The sequence below is a fragment of the Phycodurus eques genome, chromosome 14 (genome assembly GCF_024500275.1).
Source record: "Phycodurus eques isolate BA_2022a chromosome 14, UOR_Pequ_1.1, whole genome shotgun sequence".
In the NCBI taxonomy this organism is placed as follows: Eukaryota; Metazoa; Chordata; class Actinopteri; order Syngnathiformes; family Syngnathidae; genus Phycodurus; species Phycodurus eques.
Window position 1 is genome coordinate 15,998,626 of NC_084538.1, and position 21,678 is coordinate 16,020,303.

Genomic DNA, 21,678 nt, shown 5'->3' on the forward strand with positions numbered 1-21,678 from the left:
GGCATCAGGGCTGAGGAATGTAGACTGGTGAACTTCCTTCTTTTTGTTTTTCACTGTCTGTGTTTGTCTTGTGCTCTCTTTGTGTTACCCTTTGTTGTTGTTGTTGTTGTTTGTTGTCTGGCCTGCTTTCTCTCTTTTCAACCTCATTAAATCCATTTGCAGGTGGAAGCTACATCAGTTGAGTAAAACCTAGTACTCTACTGTATACAAAAGCAAAAAAGCCGTGATGTGCTTTCTTTATGGCACTTAATATGCAGTAGATTAAACTATTTATGCAAGGAGTTTTGCATGACAGACGCAGCAAATTCATGTTTTCAGGCATTTGTCTTTGGTTCTTGGGTCTCTTGTTATCATTCCTTAATTTTTCTTACCCAACCTGTAGTTGTATCCTGTGGCTTTGAGGGAAAGAGTCAGAGAATCTGTCTCACTGCAAGAAAGGGGCAAAAGTAGCTTTTTCTTGGCTCTGGCCTCAAAAGAAGAGGACTTGTTTTTCCAGCAGTAAGTGATTGTAGTAGGCGTGTGGTGTGTTTATGCTCTGATATGCAGGCCGGCCCTGGTGACAGCATACGCTGCAAAGGCCATGTGGGCCCATGAGGTTTGCAGTTCAGCCTGACCGATTTGCCCTTTGTTCTGTTTTTCACACACATCTTATACCACCCACTTTCAGAAGTTCCTCATTTATCACCATCGGCAGCGCGAAATTTGTCTTTTACACTTGCTGCAAATGTGATTAATAAATATGGCATTTGTTATTGATACTGTATGTTTGTCTTTGATTTAAACTTGTGGCTTTACAATGGAAAATGTGGTGCCTTAAAGCAAACGGATGCAGGCTCTGCTTGGGAGAAGTGATTCCAAAACAACCTCTTGACTACACGAAGTTGTTGTTTGAGTTCAATGAACTTGACAACCATTACGTAATAGTGTGAATGCTAAGAAGCATCCAGTTGTTTTATGCAAGTGTTGCTGATGAATACTGCCTTTCATTTTGTCTGTGCCATTGAGCAATGTTCCCCCCCGCAACATAGCAACGTGAACTCCTTTCCTTTTCTTCTCTTCCACCTTAAAATAAAAGTGAGAACACAACCCATCAATAATTGTACTTGTGCTGCATGAGTGTGAATGTCACAGCAAGCTTCAGCAGTATTTCGACTGTACCGATGCCACTCAGTGCAATATGGCTAACTTTACAACAAATTGGAAATATTGATAAAAGAAAAACAGAATGTACACCACATTGTCGTGTTTAGTCTTCATGCAAGGCAGCTAGCATCCTCACAACATTTTACATGTTAATCACTGCACATTATTAAAGTTAAAATACATTTTAAAAAGTACACATTAGTTTATATTGGGTGGAACGGTGGACGACTGGTTAGAGCGTCTGCCTCACAGTTCTGAGGTCCGGGATTCAATCCCCGGCCCCGCCTGTGTGGAGTTTTTTTTTTTAGGTGATTTTTTTCCACAAATAATGGAGGATAGGTTCCAAAAAATATTCTGTGTATATGTGATTTACCAAATGCTGAACTACAAATATGCAGGGGTCCCACTGTAGAGGTTTTATGATGGCGAGAGTTTTTTTTTTTTTTTTTTTTCCTTGATGCATTTCGTTATCCAGCCATCCTTTTTGTCCTGCTGATCCTATTCAGGGCCAATCGGGAGCTGGAACCTATCCCAGCTGACTTTGGACAAGAAGCATGGTCCACCCTTGACTGGTCACCAGGGCTGTCACTATTTCTTTCTGAATTTTATTTTTAATTAAAAGTATATTTATCATTGAAAAAGAGACACAAATACATATGCACTCTGACTGAAAGGAAGAACCATTCGTTTTATGTGAGCATAAATGATTGCATATGCACACATCACACAAGCTCAGACAGGAAATACTTTTTGGATGCATGTACTTGTTTGGCAGCTGTCACCTCACCATTTTACACATCTTCTAATTTTTAGTGAGTCACACATTCACATGACTAACCAACTCTTACTGCCAACAATGAGCTCAGTGTTTATGTGACACAAAACCACAGTGAGAAACTAGAGAAACAGGAAGAGAAGCAAATCCACAGATCATTTGGATTATAAATAACAACAATGGACTGATAGCACATGATTATAGGACATTTCTCTGGATTCTGTCAGTCCCCTTATTATTGAAATGTTTTGTCACTGTACAGATATGATGCCCTCTACTGTAACTAGTGTGGAAATAGCAGCCACATTTTCAGACAAAACCATGCCTTTATTTTAATGTCTTTAAAGCTTTTATTTGCTGGCAGCAGTGTTGATATTGAAACTGTGCCACAATGAATTTGATAAATGGTTGCCTTATTCCCCCCACCCCCCTTTCCCCACTTCTATGTCATCTTATACTTTCTTCTCATTCCTCAGTTTTGTTGGCCAAGGTGTTTTCTGGATGGCTTTGATTGTCAAGTTTGGTTACATCATTTTACTGTTGTTTCTAGCCCAAGCCACAGTTGAAGACTTCCAGATTCGACCTCATGCCCTTTATGTCCACTCCTACAAAGCCCCCACCTTCTGTGACTACTGCGGGGAGATGCTATGGGGTCTTGTTCGGCAGGGGCTCAAATGTGAAGGTTAGACACACAAGCACGCACAAATTAATTGTTGAAAAAAAAAAAAAAAAAAAAGTTGATATAAAACATGCATAAACATTATTCATTGTTCGGCTTTTGGATCTCATTAGCTACAGTGCCTCCAGAAAGTATTCACTCCCCTTCACTTTTTCCACATTTTGCTATGTTACAGACTTATTCTAAAGCTGATTTGAGTATAGTTTTCTTAAAAAAAAAAAATTTCAGACAGCTGTGCAAATTTATTGAAAATGTAAAGATTTAAACATAATGGGTACATAAGTATTCACACCCTTGCCTTAATATTTTGTTGAAGCACCTTTGGCAGCAATCACAGCCTCAAGTCTTCTTGGGTATGTCTCTACGAGCTTGGCACACCTGTTTTGGGGCATTTTCTCCCATTCTTCTTTGCAGATCATCTCAAGGTCAGCCAGGTTCGATGGGCTGCGTCGGAGGACAGCCATTTTTAGGTCTTTCCAGAGATGATCGATTGGATTCAAGTCCGGGCCCTGGCTGGGCCACTCGGACATTCACAGGCTGCTCCTGAAGCCACTCCTTTGTTATATTCTCGGTGTGCTTTGGGTCATTGTCATGTTGGAAGGTGAATCGACACCCTAGTCTGATTTCCAAAGCACTCTGGAGCAAGTTCTCTTGAGGAATTTCTCCATATTTGGCAGCTGTCATCTTACACTCTATGCGGACTAGTCACCCAGTTGCTGCCCTTCTTACCCGGTTACTCAGCTTGGTCGGATGGCCAGAACTAGGAAGGGTCCTGGTGGTTCCAAACTTCTTCCATTTCCCAATAATCAAGACCACAGTACTTTTCGGGACCTTCAATGCTGCTGAAAGTATTTTGTATTCTTTCCCAGATTTGTGCCTTGACACAATCCGGTCTCTGCGTTCTGCAGACAATTCCTTAGACTTCATTGCTTGGTTTCTGCTCTGCTATGCACTGCCAACAATGAGACCTTATATAAACAGGTGTGTGCCATTTCAAATGATGTTCAATCAACTGAATTTACCACAGGTGACTCCATTCATGTTGTAGAAGCATCTCAAGGATGATCAGTGAAAATCAGATGCACCTGAGCTTAAGTTTGAGTGTCATAGCAAAGGGTGTGAATACTGATGTACCTATTATCTTTGAATGATTAAATTAATTTTTATAAATTTACACAAATGTCTGAAAATATGTTTTTACTTTGTCATTATGGGATATTTTATGTAGATTTTTTTTTTTAAAGAAAACTAAAAAAAATCAGCTTTAGAATAAGTCTGTAACATAACAAAATGTGGAAATCGTGAAGGGATGTGAATACTTGCTGGTGGCACTGTATATTCGACTATTTCAAGCATTAGACTCACAAATTAAGTTTACTGTACTGGGGACAAAGCCATCCTGTAGTTGATAGGGTTAGGCATCGAGAATCGATGTGAACCGGGACCGGTAATATTCCAATTCTCCCGGAATCATTCAAATTTGAACATTTCGGTTCGTAGTTTAAAGTCAGCCAAGCCGCTGACCGATATGCGCCGACCCGAAGAAGTACGTGCCGGTAAACAACGAAGAAGTGGCGAAAACAACGAAGAAGTGTCTTAAGTTTGCAGTGCAACACTTCCAATAAGATTCTATTGTGCAAAGGTTTCACAATGTGTAGAATTAATGGGGTGCCGTCTTTGACGTGCTCCCTCCTGCTCCGAGCCTCAGTCTATAGTGCACTGAGCTTTAGTGTCAATCAGGTGAGGGAAACAATAAAATACGTCTAAAGCCAACATTGAGGCAGCTAACAAGTTAAAGGTGAACCAAAGAGACCAAAAAATTGTAAATTTGACACCTCACAGAAGCTTAACAAGCCGTACAATGAATGAATGAATGAAACAACCGTATCGTAAAAAGTATATGAAATCAGGATTCAAAATGGTCAAGAATTGGGACAGCTTACTGATGCTGTGGGCGTGTCGCTAAATGATCTGGAAACCTGTCCTCTCCAGAACTTACAGCTGTCAATCAAATACGTGCCTTCTTTCAGAGAATTCCCAGCGACGGACATTGCAGACGCTCTCAGAGGCTGCAGAGAAGGCACTTGGTGTTTATATAGTGGAGAAGGTTCTCATGGAAGAAAGTATACGCTTGCTTTCATCACAGGACTAGATATTGGCACGTCCCAAAAATCCAGCCAACTGAGATCATGAAAAATAATTGTAAGCTATATCCCAACAATTCTGTACTAAATTGTTCTCAGTTTTTGCAGATGTTTTCAGCACTTACCTTCAAACATATTTAATGTATTTAGAAACAAAACACAACAATGAGTTTTGTTCAACTTTAAACGGTGAATTAACCGGGGGTCAACGTAAATGCACATGACCATCTAACATTAGAATATGTGTTTTCTATACCAAGCGAGCGCAGGAGACACTGTCTCCAACGCTCGCTCACATTGCGTGAAAAGGCAGATATGATAATCTAATAAAAGCGAGCTGTTTTTGAGTTTATGCTGCAGGGAATCTGGACTGCGTTGCCAAGTTGTTCTACTTTAGTCTGATATTAGTTTAGACCAGTTTAGCCCATCAATAGGAGCTTAGTAACATGTTTTACATACTGACAGCATAGACACTCGTGTAAATTCATTTTCATGAGGTTGTCAAAACTGAAGCTCTTTTGTGAAAGTGGAATCTGTACTTCTGTGAAAATAAAATGAATAACATAAATTAAAGTTCATAGCTTTTATATAATACTGGTTAAAAATAACGCTGTAAAAATTCATAGTCAAGTTCACAAAAAATAAAACGTTTATAGAATCAAAATTCGTGGAAAGGTACTGAGGATTTAATCCACAAATAACTGGTTATCTTCTAAGTCGAAACCAGGGAAGTCCGTACTTTTTCTTTCAAAGACCACATACAGAAATACCAAGGCAGACAATAAAAGGGCCACTTTCTCATCTTTAATTTATTGAACACAGTAAACCAATCCATCAGTGTAGGGAAAGATATTTGAAGCTATAATATATATATATTGATATATAATGTGTAGTCAAAAATAGCTAGGTAATAAAGCCTGCGATTTTTTTTAATTTTTATTTATTATTATTTTTTTTTAAGGATTTTGGGGTGGCCGGTGGCACTACTGAATGTTGTGTGATTGGTTGAAAACATGAAAACATGGAAATGAGAGATGAGAACAAACTTGTTCTCTTCTCCGGCCTTGCCACCCAGTAGAAAGTAAGTACTGTAGTACAATGCAGGCAAATGATATGGGCAGTGTCAAATGTTCATTTGCTAAAAAAAGGATGGCCGTAGTATGGACACCCCTTTAAACCATGCAAATGTTTTTTGACCTTGTTCCTTAAAAGAATCGCACTCAAGAATCGTTTGGAACCGGAACCGAAATGAGAAACGGAATCGGAGCCAGAATCGTTCAAATTCAAACAATACTCAACCCTAGAAGTTGATGTATCAACAGTTGTAGCTTCTATTTAAACCAACTCATCAGCAGAGCCGCATTTTGTGGCTGACTTCCCTGCCATTCCACTGGCTGTCTCTCACCTTGTAACACCTCTAAGCTTCTTCTTTTTTATGCGTCAGGATGTGGGCTAAACTACCACAAGCGCTGCGCCTTTAAGATTCCAAATAATTGTACTGGTGTGAGGAAGAGGAGATTGTCCAATGTCTCGCTGCCCGGACCATCCCTCTCTGTTCCCCGACCGGTACTTGCAGAGAATGCGATTGTCTTGGATGAGGTGAGTTTAGAAGCTTTATGGCATTACCTCTTTGCAATTTTTATTTTATTTTATTTTTTTAAGAAATGATGAAACCCAAAACTATACTGATAATTTTGCAGTTACATGATGTGAATAAGGGTGATCTATCTGTCCTAATGGCTCAAATGAGGTGATTAAAACGATCCTATGATACTAAATTAAATGAAAACAAGTTGAATTCCCCCACAATGGGAAGGTATCGGCATTCCTGTTGCTTGCACTCTTTTCTTCTACAAGGTTTCTAAATATCAAATTGGGTTCTCTCCATGGGGTTGTCTCTTGGGCCTTGTTGCTGCCTGAAATTACTCATGCATAACATGTAATAGAGCTGCATGTAGCTCTGTGGCTAACTCTTCGGTGGGGCCTTTTGAATTAGTTCTGCATAAGCAGCTGTAAAACATTCTCCCCTTGTCTGCTTCCCCTGAAATGTTATTAAAAAAGATTCATTATGCTTAACTACATGGATCAATAAATGCTGAATGTACTGTATGCATCTGCTTACTTTTTCTACTTACTTTCTCAAGAAGCTTTCAAATGGCTTAATTTATATTGTATTAAAACAGTTATAAATTAAATACAAATTTGAAATTGACTGCTCAGATTACATTTGAAATGAGCTAAGCAATGATTTCTCTTCATTGTTTTCCTCCCATCCCATGCTCCTCCAAATCGCTATTCTCCATCCTTTCGCTTGCCCATGCAACTACTGCAGCAGCAACAGCAGCAGAGATCCCATCAAGAAGCAGGGAAGCGAGTCCTCTCCTGGAGTGGCAGACCTATCTGGATGGAGAAGATGGTGCTGGGTCGAGTTAAGGTGCCTCACACCTTTGCCATTCACACCTACACTCGACCCACTATCTGCCAGTACTGTAAGCGTCTGCTTAAGGGACTCTTTCGTCAGGGAATGCAGTGTAAAGGCAAGCAAGCATATAAACACAATATATTGTACACTTCATGTTTTTCTCTGCTATTGACATCATACATCTTTTCCCCACGACTTCTACCAGATTGTAGATTCAACTGCCATAAGCGGTGTGCGTCAAAGGTACCAAGAGACTGTTTGGGTGAGGTGGATTTCAATGGAGGTAAAGTCTATATCACATCTGTTGGAATTGAGGTACTTCATGGTAATATCTCTAATATGTGCAACTTGATGTCCATATGTAGAGCCAGCCAGTCCTGGGCCAGAGGCAGAGACCACTCTGGATACAATGGAAGTAGACAGCAGTGACATGGAAGGCAGCAGAGGGCTGGATGACCCTGAGGAACTCTCCACTCCAGAGGAGAGGATGTTTGACATGGATTCTCCCTTCTTGGACCGAGACAAAGATGAGGAGCCCATTAAGACTATTAGGTATGGGGGATATTGTTATGATTGAATATGATTTCATTATTTTGACTTGAATTTTAAAATCTGTAGACCAAAAAAACTTGCCAAATTAACAAATTGCGCTGTCAGTGCTGTGTAAAACTGTTTAACTGATCAAATGTACCTTTAAAAGTTATTTTATTATAGTTAGCTCTAAATTAAAGTAAAATATTTTGTGCTTGAGTTTAGTCCCTCCACAAGCACCAACATCCCACTGATGCGGGTGGTCCAGTCTATCAAACACACCAAGAGGCGGAGTTCTACTGTGGTGAAGGAAGGCTGGATGGTTCATTATACCAGCAGAGACAACTTGGTAAGACTGACAACCTCAAAACCCATTAGATGATGTCCTGTCTGGTTAGCTTGCATGCTGAGTTTGATCTAGTTTTGCACACAGCAGCACTGAAAGTATTTTCCGTCATGTCAGAGAGTTCAATAATAATGTTGGTGAGATGTATATAAGCACTGTATGTTTTTCCTTGTGTACTCACTTGGATTTTGCTCTCTTTGAAACAGAGAAAGAGACATTACTGGCGGCTGGACAGCAAAAGTCTGAGTCTCTTTCAGAACGACACAGGAGCCAAGTTCTATAAAGTAAGCAAGAACTATCATGATGAAGAAATATTTATTTTGTTCCACATTAAACCAAATAAAGTGCTTAACATGAGTACATGCATTTTAAAAGCTAAACCTTTTTCCATTTATCTGTGAACCCAAAAACTATTTTTAGAATTTTCATGATTATTACACTCACCTGTGGTTGAATTCTTGCGATTTGACACTTTTAATCTAAAATCCTGGTTTGTCAGACTTATATTGTTGTGTACTCATTTTTGCCACATTAAATGAGTTAGAACCTAAACAACTAACAAACAAAATGAAATGTTAGTGTGTGCACACTGAAAAATCTCAGTCACAATCAATGGTCAACGTTTGGGCCTATTTTGTCACAGAGTTAGTTTGCCATAGAAAACCTTTTTTTATTTATTTTTTATTTTTTAACCTGTCCTGTTCAGCTTAATGGCCATGCAGAATGGTGGATCTGTATGCCTTTTGTGCTGGAACAGTTTTACTGTGCAGCAGGGTAGTTTGAAATGCTCCCTCTGCTTATTTTTTTATTTTTTTAATTATTCTACTGTTTAGTGAAAATGCAGCCGAACAGAAAAAGGTTTTAGGGGACAGAAAGAGGGGCAGAACGGAAAAGGGGAATAGGGGTGCGAACCACCTCAGAACAATAGCTAGACAGTCTACATATTTGACCACAAGTAACGTTACAACAGTCAAATTCTGTATTTGGGGGAGGGTGGTGGGGTTGGACAAGAAAAGAGAGGACAGAAAAGGACAGGATTGGATTTGGGAAATTGGCAAGGCGGTTTTGCGTTTTGGGCATCGTTTGAATAGGAGCGATTCCGGTTCCTTTGGTCGATTCCGGTTCCAAACGATTCTCAATTCTGATTCTTTTAGGGGCCTGGGTCAAAAAAGTTTGCATGGTTTAAATAAAGGGTGTCCAAATTATTAACATCCATTTTTTTTAGCAGCCCACAGCATAGACTAAAATTATTTTTTAACATTTGACTTGGGGTTCTTTATAACCAGTATCGATATCAAACCTATGAAATAAAAGGCAATGTGTGTGGAACTAACCCAATTGACTTAATATTCATTAATTGTTTCAGTTAAAAGTTAAATATAGCATTGTTAAAAGTTATTTTAACTGTTTTAACTTTTATTTTGTTTCACTCACCCAGTTGACTGAGAGTTGACTTCACTGATAGTTATTTTAACAATGCTTATATAGCTGCACCTGTATTCTGTATTCATCACAGTCAAATGGTATATATGTTTTAACTTGACTTCTTGTTTTAAGCTTGTAGCCTTTTATTTTGAAGGGTATGCACCGGAACTCAGCATTTTGACACGAAAAGTAACTTCACACGGCACCAGTGATTGTTTTTGATTTTTTTTTTTTTTTAATGGATGGAACAAAATGCTATAAAACCCTGATTCCTTTCCCTACCCACCGATGAGGCACAAGTTTAGTGTTTGTGATACTGTGAGACAACATTATGGGAATTTTGTTCATTCATTGTGATGTAAAGTTGCTACGGTGAAGTTTTAGCCCAATGTTAGGCTTTTTTTTTTTTTTTTTTGACTTTGTCTCATCAGCGCTTACGTTGGTTTGAAGACTAAAATAAACGCTAAAAACCATAAGTCCAAAAGTGCAAGCAACTGTTTACCTTGTTAGCGGTCTCAATGTTGGCATAGACGTATTTTATTGTTTCATTCACCCAATTGACTGAGAGTTGACTTCACTGAAGCTCCGTGTGGTGTAGGTTGAGGGTTGGAGCGGGTCAGACGCTACACATCGTGAAAGCCTCCTTTGCACAATGTAATCTTATTCCAAGTGTTGCACTGAGGCGACTGGTCATTAATTTTAACAAAGTTAAGACACACTTTTGTTCGCGGCCACCGCCGTTGGGCACAAGCACGTCATCGTTCATGTTCTTCTTCGTTGGTTTACGCCGCTTCTTCGTTGCTTTTCACCACTTCTTCGCGGCTGGAGGATTAGTCATCGAAAAGGGGTACCGAAATGTTTAAATTTGAACGGTTCCGGGAGAACCGGAACGTTAGTCCCGGTTTCAATTGGTTCTCGATTCTCGATGCCCAATCCGACTGATGAGTGACCATCTAGAGGTCTGTTAGGCCCTCTTGGCAAAGAAATGTCCCACGTTTTTGTTCTTATTAATGTAATATTAACACTACTTATTAAGGATTGGACCAGACTATTGCAATATTAGTCTTTCGAACTGCTCTAAGTGCTAGAGGACTCTGCATCTTTTTGCACAATTGTCAAAAAATAAATAATAATGTACCGGCATTACCAGATAACTAGCAACCCTTTATTGCTCAGTGACTGTTTTTTTTTTTTGTCAATGTCTTTATGTCTCAAAAGTGTTCTCTGTCAATCGCTGTCTGTTGTCGTACTAGAGCGGCTCCAACTACCTGAGACAAATTCCTTGTGTGTTTTTGGGACATACTTGGCAAATAAAGACGATTCTGATTTTAAAACTAAACTTTAAACTAGAGTCACCCTTTCATTAAAGTGATGTAATCAAACAGTCTGCATGTATTGTATTGTGCGTTGTACCATTAATATTACTGGGTGCAATAACATACAACTGACTACAATGATGTCAAATGGGCCTTATCATTGAAGCTTTCAATCAAGCTTATTTTTCTTGAAGCATAAAAGCAATCGCAGGGCACTTCCTGCTCTGCACTTGGTCATTACAACTTCACAAGAGCTTAATAACACAGTAATTACCCACTGAGAATTCAGTCAGGAAGCTGCAAGCGAAATACTTCCACGTGTGTTGATGGTTGTCTGTCGGGTGTTCGGGATGTTTTAATTTTATTGTTCATGCCACAATGTATGTTTTAAGACAACGCCTTGTGCTATGGTGAGAGTTTTCATGCATCGGGGTGTTGTGTATGACATTCCTTGTTACTGTTAAACAGGTGCGTTTCAATGTAGATGTAGCTAGTGCCGTGGAAAAAGTATTGGCCCCCTTCTCAAATTCTTATATTTTTGCGGTTTCCCCACTTTGTTTAAGATCATCCAAAAAATGTAAATGTCAGACAAATATAACCCAAGTGAACTTAAAATGCTCTTTTTAAATGGTGATTTCATTTATTAAGAAAAAAAAAAGTTACCTGGACCTGTGCGGAAAAAGTAATTATCCGCAAACACAGCACTTTCGGTTAACACTGTCATTTTGAAACTCAATACTGCACTTCTGTAGTAGCAGGCTGACTGACGACTGCCTAGTCGCTTCACTTTTCACTTGAATGTCACATATGTGCAAATCACATAAATTAGACTCTTCAAACAAAATTACACAAATGAATACAACGTTAAAGCACTTGAATGATAAAGATGAACATAAATGACTTCGTGGCCATGAGGGCTAGGGGGGAAAGAAATCTACTTACTCTGATAAGTCGACTTCAAAAATAGGTCGACACATATATCCCCACCTCGAAGCTCCGCCGGCCCAATACAAGCCGCCTTCCATACAGACATATCCACATATACACTCTCTTGCCAAAAGTATTCGCTCACCTGCCTTGACTCACATCTGATCTGAAGTGACCTCCTTAATCAATAAGGTTTAATATGACGTCGGTCCACCCTTTACTACTAGAACAGCTTTAATTCTTCTGAAAAGGCTTTCCACAAGGTTTATGAGTGTGTGTATGTGTGTGAGAGAGAGAGAGAGAGAGAGAAATGTATGACCACTCTTCCAGAAGCATATTTGTAAGGCCACACAGTGATGTTGGACGAGAAGGCCTGGCTCTCAGTCTGCACTCTAATTCATCCAAAAGGTGTTTTATCAGGTTGAGGTCAGGACTCTTTGCAGGCCAGTCAGGTTTATCCACACCAAAGTCTCATATATGTCTTTATGGACCTTACTTTGTGCATGGGTGCATAATCCTGTTGGAAGAGGAAGGGGCCATCCCCAAACGGTTCCCACAAAAATGCGAGCAATGAATTGTCCTTCAGCGTTCCTTCCACTGGAACTAAGGACCCAACATTTTGGACAATTCAATGTGCCCAAATTTGTGGGAACAGTTCTTCCATTTCTAACATGGCTGTTGCAGCATTGCACAAAGCAAGGTTCATCAAGACATGGATTAGGGAGTTTGGTGTCGATGAACTTGACTGGCCTTAACAGAGTCCTGACATCAACAGGATAGAACACCTTTGAGATGAATTAGAGCGGAGACTGAGAGCCAGGCCTTCTCCTCCTACATCAGTGTGTGATCTCACAAATAAGCTTCTGGAAGAGTGGGTCAGAGATTCCCTACACACACGTCCTAAACCTTGTGGAAAGCCTTTTCAGAAGAATTCAACCTTTTATAGTGCTAAAAAGTGGAGTCACGTCATATTAAACCCTATTGATTAAGAAGGGGATGTCACTTCAGATCATATGTGAGTCAAGGAAGGTGAGTGAATACTTTTGGCAATGTAGTGTACATCTATTGGAAGAAAGTTGGTACTACAGGCATGAACATTAAGTAAGGCAGTCAGCCTGACATATTCAGTTGGAATGGGGATATAGCATCTTGCCTTGTCTTTCCTGGTTGTTACCATCCATGACCGGGATTTGAACTTGAGTTTTCTGTGTCCCAATGGGGTTGTGTTAACACTGAGCCATCTTGACATTGTACAGCTGCCACGTACTCCTACCCTAGTATTTCTAGTGGCATCGTACTTTAAGATGTGGAAAGTTGGGAATAGAAACTAATTTGTGTTCAAATGCAAGAATAACATCAAAATCAACAACATCAGCTGCCCGAGATGCACGCTCTGTGAGCTGGTGAGTGATGGATGTATTGTTTTTATAGTGGGCTGTCGGCTCACTCATACCTGCCCGATGTGCACAATTCGTGACCAATGCAGACAGGCCGAGGCTTCAACCAAGACCCTCATGGTTCTTTTTTCTTTTTTTTTTAAAAAATCCCAAAACATGCATGGTAGTTTAATTAAAGACTCTAAATTGCCTGTAGGTGTGAATGTGAGTGCCCTGCGATTGGCTGTCGACCAGTTGAGGTTGTAAACTGCCTCTCGCCCGAAGTGATAGGCGCCAGCACACCTGTGACCCGAGTGAGGATAAGTGGTACGGAAAATGGATGAATGAATGGATTAAAATTTTATATATATATATATATATATATATATATATATAATTTTTTTTAATTATTCTTTTTGGGGGGGGAGGGCGGTTACTCGCCAAAATATGTTATAGGATAATCGATTCTAAACCGATTAGATTGTGACAGCACTAGTGGCCATGTACAGTCTTACTGCAGACAGTAGCTATGACAGCCACTGGCACGAAGTAGCCGAGGAGGAGACAACTGAGGAAGTGGTGGATTTGACTTGCCTCAGCATATAGCCAACTCACAATCAATTTTATATTTGTCTAATAACGTGACAAAAACAGAAAAACTATATAAAATATAGAGTACTCACCAGAAAGTAGCTGTATAATAGAACTCATGGTGTAGTGCTCTGAAAGTGCCGAGTCAATCCTTTACTGAGTAAAAACAAGACAACCAGCAACGGTGTTGGTCGACCTATCCTCACAATGTCCATTTTTTCTTGTAAAAATCTGGCTAAAAAATATGTTTTTGTATATAATGTAGGTCACCAAGTCGATTTCTCCTCCTGTTCCATTGGCCATTTTGGGCAGCTTCTGCTCTTGATCAACCAATCTGGGACGGGCAAATGCGGACATCACTTGGGGCCTTCTAGGTAGCTCTGTTTATTGAATCTAAAATCTGATTGGAAGAAAAATATAAACAGCCATTACCATTGTGTGTATATGGCATGGGCCAGCATTTACGACATTGAAGGTCCTTGGGCAGATTATATTGACATGGCAACACATAGCTGTAGAAACTGGAATCTGATTGGACTCCCCCAAAAAATTAACTGCACACAATTGGAAGTAGGCAGCCAAGACAAATGATCTCTGTCGCTCTCTCTCTCTCTCTCTCTCTCGCTCTTTGGAACAAAAAAAAACAAAAAATTGGAACACTGTGAAGAAATCAGCCCAAATGTTTTCGGCACATCTGCCAAACAGTTCTGAGGACCGGGGTTCAAATCCCAGCCCCGCCTGTGTGGAGTTTGCATGTTCCAAATGGTTACGCCCAACTAAGTTTCAAGACATTTGACAGCTTTTAAAGAACTGAAAATAGTCATTCATTGAATTTGCCTCACAGTTCTGTGTGGAGTTTGCATGTTCTCCCGGTACTCCAGTTTCCTCCCACATCCCAAAACCTTGCGTGGTAGGTTGAAGACTCTAAATTGCCCGTAGGTGTGAATGTGAGTGCGAATGGTTGTTTGTTTATATGTGCCTTGCGATTGGCTGGGTACGAGTTAAGGGTATAACCCGCCTCCTGCCCAAAGATAGCTGGGATAGGCTCCAGCATGCCCGCGACCCTAGTGAGGATAAGCGGTACAAAAAATGGATGGATATACTGTATAGTTTTTGATACAGCTTATGCATTGGCTCTCATTATATCATGAGGCTGTACCAAATGATGTGATCGGTAACTTCACATTCAACATGCCTTTTCAGAGGTACATACAGAGGTTCTCCAGATAATGAACTTGTATGTCTTGAGCATAGTCCTCTAATTTAACTCGAATCATCTTTGCTGTTGCTCATCAGCATGTGGCCACTGCCCCCCCCTTTGCTGTATACTTCCAATCTAATTAGTGGCGGTCATACGACTGCTCAATTGCCAGGCATGGCTACCATATTCCCCATTTGGAAGCCATAACGGCCCCTCGTTTGAAGATGAGACCCCCGTACGCGTGGTTTTCTCTTTTATCGAGTAAAGGGCTTCCTCTCTGTCTCCGCTGGATTGATTCCTGTCACAGTCAAACGCACACCCACCCACAAATGCGCCACCCTTCAGAACGGTAGTTGCAGCGTCTTTCGTCTTAGTGGCTCGTGGTAGCGCCAGTGGCTCGTGCTCAAATGGGGCCTCTGGCTGGCCCTGCCTTGTAATCAGGGAAACACAGCGCTTCAGCCCACCACAAGACCTGTTCACGTGACCCGGCCCCGCTAACCGCAAGCACTTCATCTGATACTCTGTGGTGAGCCACGCGTAAGGGGACTGTGTGTGCCTCTGCAAGTGCAGATTGGTTCAAAACTCTCTGGGTTTTTATCATTCAACCCTCCCTCCTCACTTTGATTTGACAGTGACTATCGAGGGGGGGGGGACTTTTAAAGTTTACTCTGACTGTTGTATGTTCATAAGAAAGAGAGGGTGAGGACAGGGTAGGATTGGAACGACATTTTCAACACTGAGACTACACCGGACAACTAATGTGACCCAGTGGAGTGTGAGTTTACATCTTTTATTTCGTATTATTTCAAAGCGGAAATGATTCTGTCTGTCTGTATCCCTTGTTGCTTGAGCAGGTTAATCTTCCAATGAGATTGTATTTTCTATTTGAATGCATTAATTGAGATGCCAGCAACAAAACTTTGGATTCACAAACAATTTCATTCTATTGTCATTAATGTCCAATTTTCATCTGGTCGTCATTCTTTCTCTTCACGCCTTTAAAAAAAATTATTTCTATGTGATGTGAGTTTGTTCAAAGAAAAAATGTTTGCCTTAAATTTGCTGCATATCATCTTGACAAATCAGAAATGTTCTAGTTGAGTTACATATCCAGTTGTTCATATTACATATTAGTTGCCAAAGTTTTTGCTGTCTCTCTTGTAGGAAATCCCTCTGTCTGAGATTCTCCAGGTAGAGCAGTGCAGAGACTACAATAATCTGGCCCAAGGAAGCAATCCACACTGCTTTGAGATCATCACAGCTACCATGGTCTACTATGTGGGGGAGAACAATGGCAATCATTACCACAGCCCTGCTCTGGCTGCCTCAGGAGTCGGCATGGAGGTGGCTCAAGGATGGGAGAAGGCCATCAGACAGGCCCTGATGCCAGTCACACCTCAACCTAGTGTGGCAAGTGCAGGCCCAGGCAAAGATCATAGTAAGTTTAACCTGAAGTTTGCAAGATACAAGAATGGTTTTGTACCCATATTTTCTTTTATTTATTTTTTTCAAATTACAATGGCAAAATCAGTGAAAGAGACTTCATTACTTCTCTTTCACCGCTTACTAATTAGAAGGTTTTTCAGGACCTTCCATTGAGCTAACTTGAAACCATCTTATCATTACAGTACATCATTCCAAATCAAATATTGTCTCCAGGATAACACCAACCTACTACTCATTAAAGTTGACATTTTTCATCACCCGGTTATATTCATATGTAGTCTGCAACAGTGAGTTTCCAATATCCTCTGTTATGAAACGGTGCATACTCGCACCATTCAGTCACACTTTAGAAAGCCAGTTTATTGCGTAATAAATTGCTTCATCGTGATGATCTGTGACTGACTTCTTGCAGCTGAGATTACCTTATTGAAGCTATGTGAGCTATGTAGCTCTGCTTTTCGTTTCTTAAGTATCCATTGTCCACTACATGCATCAGTTAACGATGTGTTTTCTCCCTCCAGGAGAGCTGTCCATCAGCATATCTGTGTCCAACTGCCAGATTCAAGAGAATGTGGTGAGTTTTTTTTGTTTGTTTTTTTTTTCTCCGTACGGTACAACACTTGTTACACAGCTTCCATTCAAGCATACATTCATTTGGTATTAAAGTATCAGAAATTCACCAAAAGCTTCCATTGAAGCTATGATCTCCTGTTGCTCGAGTTGGGGGACTTAAGTGTAGCTTTCACTTATAAGAAAGTTTAAAACTTGATCGTGGCGGAGATGGTGGATTTGGTGGATACCACTTTGCAAATAATTGTTGCCAACAGTTGAACATCGCTAACTGTCTTTAAACAGGATATTGCCTCAGTGTACCAAATATTCTCAGATGAAGTGCTGGGATCAGGACAGTTTGGCATTGTGTATGGAGGTATGTCTGTTGTGCGATTTCCAGAAAATTAGCATTCCACACAGAGGATATTTCACAATTTTTTTCCCTTCCCTGTGTTTTGGGGGGTAATTTAGGTAAACATAGAAAGAGTGGCAGAGATGTGGCCATAAAGGTTATTGACAAGATGAGATTTCCTACCAAACAGGAGAGCCAGCTGAGGAATGAGGTGGCCATATTGCAGGTGAATGTCTCAAATTATATTCTCGATTCTTGATCAAGCTGTTTCTTATCATTGTGTGGTTTTATCTGCTCTGTCTTCAGAATCTGCATCACCCAGGTATTGTCAACCTGGAATGCATGTTCGAGACACCAGAGCGGGTGTTTGTAGTGATGGAGAAGCTGCATGGCGACATGTTGGAAATGATCCTGTCTAGTGAGAAGAGCAAACTGCCTGAACGAATCACCAAGTTTTTAGTTACACAGGTTTGTGTTGCAGACATTTCCAAATCCTAATGTCCCCTTCTTATTTTATGTGCTCAAGATTGCAGTCTTCTTTGGTTGTCTCTAAATCAAATGGCAGGAGCCTCAATTGTTGCTTTAGATCACGATCATACTTTATTTTGTTGCTAGTGTTTCTGCAAACACTCTTGCATTTTGGTGTTTATTGTCTATTGCGGTTTCCCTGTCTCTCTGACTCTCCCTGTCCTCCCCTCTGTTGATGGTTTGTGTTATCCCACTGCACACAAGCATCTGCTCAAACTCCATGCCTGTTGATTCTTGCGGTACCTGATTGTAGGGAATTGTTTATGGGAATTGTCGGCATGGCATCAGGGCCTCCTCCCTGGCTGTGGATTACTGGCTGCTGTGGTGTGGTGGTGGTTTTGTGGTGATTCGAAGAACCACTGGCTCCTGGGCCTCAGTGAGTCCTGGATCCCAAACAGAAGCAGCCCCATTAGCAATAAGTCCCATTAGCTGTGGCAGGTCTGGCTCTGATGTGGCCAAGAGGACGTTTGTCACAGCCAGAGTCAGCATAGAAAAGCCTGCTGTGCTGTGGTTTTGGTAGCAGGCCACAGACAGTCATGTATGAGGGGCCAGCTCATGAATAGAGTTGTGATGATGAAATAAGATATTGTTAGGTATTGGTCAAGATTAAAGTATTGACGGACATTACTGTGTCAATCTTTTCCACATTGCAGTACCTATGGTAATACACATGATTATAGCGCAGGATATATTATGTCCATAAAGGCAGTTTTCTTTTTAGCTAAGGTTTTGAGGCTTAATATGTGCTTTTTTTCACTTTTTCCCCATAGATTCTGGTGGCCTTGCGACATCTGCACTTCAAAAACATAGTTCACTGTGACTTGAAGCCTGAGAATGTACTGTTGGCCTCTGCAGAACCCTTTCCTCAGGTGAAAGACAAAGGGTTTGCGTAAAAGCGTACACGTGTGGGAATATGTGTTTTTGTGCAAAGACAAACTTCTCTTCCATCTTCCAGGTAAAGCTGTGTGACTTTGGCTTTGCCCGCATTATTGGTGAGAAGTCTTTCCGGCGATCGGTAGTGGGCACTCCAGCTTACCTGGCTCCAGAGGTCCTGCGTAGTAAAGGCTACAATCGCTCGTTGGACATGTGGTCTGTGGGAGTTATTGTGTACGTCAGCTTGAGCGGGACATTCCCTTTCAATGAGGACGAGGACATCAACGACCAGATTCAAAATGCTGCCTTCATGTACCCCCCTACCCCCTGGAAGGACATTTCGGCAGAAGGTAAATGTCCATCACTGTGGCTGAGTGTCACAATCATTTTCAGACACACAGCGGTATCCTTATCGCCTACGTGTCTGAACTTCGCTGCCGTGAAGTTATGACTCACTTTCAATTTTCCCCATCCGCCCAAGCAACTGCCCTCCCACATACTTAGCTTGATTGACAGGTTAAACAAATAACAACAAATGATTTGCCTTTAAACAGACAAACATATTAAGGCATACATCTTAATCGGTTTTGTAATCTATCTGGGGTTATATAATACTACATAAAGTACATACAGCATTCTGACAAGATCAGTTCTGTGCGTCTTACTTTGAGGAAACCTTTTCTGTTCCGGCATGACTTTGCCTCAGTACACGAAGAAAGGTCCATAAAGTCATGCTTAGAAGGGACAACAATCCCCCCACACACACTTTACCAAGCTGTTTATCTCTTATTTTTGGTTCATCTTGGTTCAACACTTCTTTCCAGAGAGTGTATTAAGTTAAGATAAAACAAGACAATGTTTGTTTGCATGGACATTTTACTTGTATTTCAAGCTTTGCAAATATTATATAACACCACACAATTAAATACTGTAGCTACTCAAAGAATCAGTCTGTAAGGTCTGTTTTATCATATGAAAAATAGGGAAACGTTTCCCCTATACAATGGAATTCTTACTTTGCCGTCCACATGGATGGTAAAAGCAAAACAAAAAAGGAATACAACTGTTTTGTTAATCTATGTCGCAGCTCTAGAAATTATGTAAAATATCCCATACTGTATGTATACTTTATGTGCAAGCCATATACCGTTCATAGCCATACCATATTCAAGTTTTAAAGGGTTCATATAAATATTTTACAAACAAGTATACATAACTCATGCACATTCAATTGTGTGAGTGTGAGACCATGGGGTAGCATACATTTTATGATGCGCTGATACATTCTAAACATGATTATTCATTGTCACAGCCACAGATCTGATCAATAATCTCCTTCAAGTGAAGATGAGGAAGAGGTACAGTGTCGACAAGTGTCTCAGCCATCCTTGGTTGCAGGTGACTTCAATCTTAGATATCAATATTCTCTTTCCACATTGAACTCCCTTTTCTGACTAATACATTTTCCCCTCAGGACTATCAGACATGGTTGGACCTCAGGGACTTCGAGACGCGACGAGGCGAACGCTACATCACCCACGAGAGTGACGACGCACGTTGGGAGGAGTACGCAGACGAGCACAGTCTTGTTTACCCCAAACACTTTATCATGGCGCCCAACCTAGATGACATGGACGAAGATCCCTAGTGGCACAGGGGACTTTGCACAACATTTATTCAGGAAGATCACAGGGGACTTTTTGCATCAAACTAGGGGAGTGTTTGCTATGGAAACAGAGAAAGGCTCACGATGTGCGGGAAAGCCCAAGTTTGTAGCATGTGTCACCGCTACAAGTTGTAAGATGAGGATGTGCACCACTGAAAAACAAAAACTGTGAGCAGAGATGAGCTTTCGCCTCTTTGCATCCTACCAACACCTTCCACGGATATAAGGACAAGCGTACCGAGATAAACTTGATTGTTTCATTGTTTTATACAGTTTTGGTTCTTTTGAGTAATAATAAGGTTCTGTTCTTTGTGTGAGAGAGGTCAATAGAGAAAGATAGAGCTTATCCCAGGATTAAAGGGCACTTTTCACAAGGGATTTGGAGTCTTGAGAATTTATCACACATGCTGTTAGTTCTCATTTCCAAACGGTTTGTGAGACTGTCCTTTGGCATGAAACTGGAGCAATCACATGTATTTTGTAAGTTGTTTTAATGTATTTAGTAATTGTGGTGGTGTTTTGCACTATATTGCGTTGAACATTCCGATGGAACAGAAAGTCCATTTGCTGCTACAGAGGGCTTGTCTGGTCTCTGTGAACAGTGTTCAATAATGACAATCAGAGAAAAGTAGCTGGTGTGTGCCTATACTTTCTTCAACGTGAGTGGAAGAGGATCCATCACCTAAAAAAAACAAAAACAAAAGTGGTATTGTGGAGTTCTATAAACCCAGAAACCCGAAGCAGTCAGTACAATCATCAATTTTTTACTTCAGTGTTTGTCTAAAACCAGCAATGTGAGCATTTTAGTTCTATTTACTAGTTTTAAATGGGACTCAGTAAGCATCCAATTTAAGGAATGTGATTTTTTTTTTTATTATGTTTTTTTTTTATATATATAATGCTCTGCAGAGCGCAGAGGTGCCACATAGAACAAAACTGTCCATTCCATGTGCAAACTAATTGCGTGTATGATGTTGCCTGAATAGTTTTAGTACAGTATTGAAAAGTTCACGTCAGAGTAGTGTACAACATTTTTGTAGTTAACTCTGCTATTGTGGTTTGGGAGTACATTCGAGTTTTCCTTAAATCTTGTCTTTGTTGCCACTGGATTGGCAGGTGTTTTGTACCTTTCTTTGCATACTGTTTAAAATAAAGACCAAACTTCTTAACTGAGAAGCAACATTTAATTTTCTTAACAGCCCATTACCTCGCGTCTGTCTAATCCGATTTGACAATATATTTTTGATGTGCATAAACGGCTTTCGCTTGCAGTTTTTTTTTTTTTGTGTATTTCGATTGTATCGTAGTGACTCAGTGAGCGAGTTGCGGTATTATCATGTCAGGTTTCTGAACAGATGGATGTGATTCTGGGCCAATCTCTCACC

The 21,678-nt window shown here is 40.5% G+C and overlaps 1 protein-coding gene across 3 annotated transcripts in view; it reads left to right on the top strand.

Moving 5' to 3' along the window:
• prkd3 (protein kinase D3) overlaps nt 1-21,449 on the top strand; it is a 64,723-nt gene extending 43,274 nt beyond the window's left edge. For 2 of the 3 annotated variants that reach the window (XM_061696138.1, XM_061696140.1), the window contains exons 4-19: nt 2,469-2,600; nt 6,186-6,340; nt 7,074-7,278; nt 7,369-7,446; nt 7,529-7,715; nt 7,920-8,043; nt 8,247-8,324; nt 16,041-16,314; nt 16,844-16,896; nt 17,178-17,250; nt 17,346-17,452; nt 17,533-17,694; nt 18,525-18,623; nt 18,710-18,977; nt 19,940-20,025; nt 20,102-21,449. In XM_061696138.1, the coding sequence (XP_061552122.1) occupies nt 2,469-2,600; nt 6,186-6,340; nt 7,074-7,278; nt 7,369-7,446; nt 7,529-7,715; nt 7,920-8,043; nt 8,247-8,324; nt 16,041-16,314; nt 16,844-16,896; nt 17,178-17,250; nt 17,346-17,452; nt 17,533-17,694; nt 18,525-18,623; nt 18,710-18,977; nt 19,940-20,025; nt 20,102-20,275 (2,255 nt within the window). In that variant the 3' untranslated portion in view covers nt 20,276-21,449. The remainder of the gene's footprint in view (nt 1-2,468; nt 2,601-6,185; nt 6,341-7,073; nt 7,279-7,368; nt 7,447-7,528; nt 7,716-7,919; nt 8,044-8,246; nt 8,325-16,040; nt 16,315-16,843; nt 16,897-17,177; nt 17,251-17,345; nt 17,453-17,532; nt 17,695-18,524; nt 18,624-18,709; nt 18,978-19,939; nt 20,026-20,101) is intronic. The other variant, XM_061696139.1, reaches the window with a different exon arrangement.
• Nucleotides 21,450-21,678: the final 229 nt, after the last annotated feature.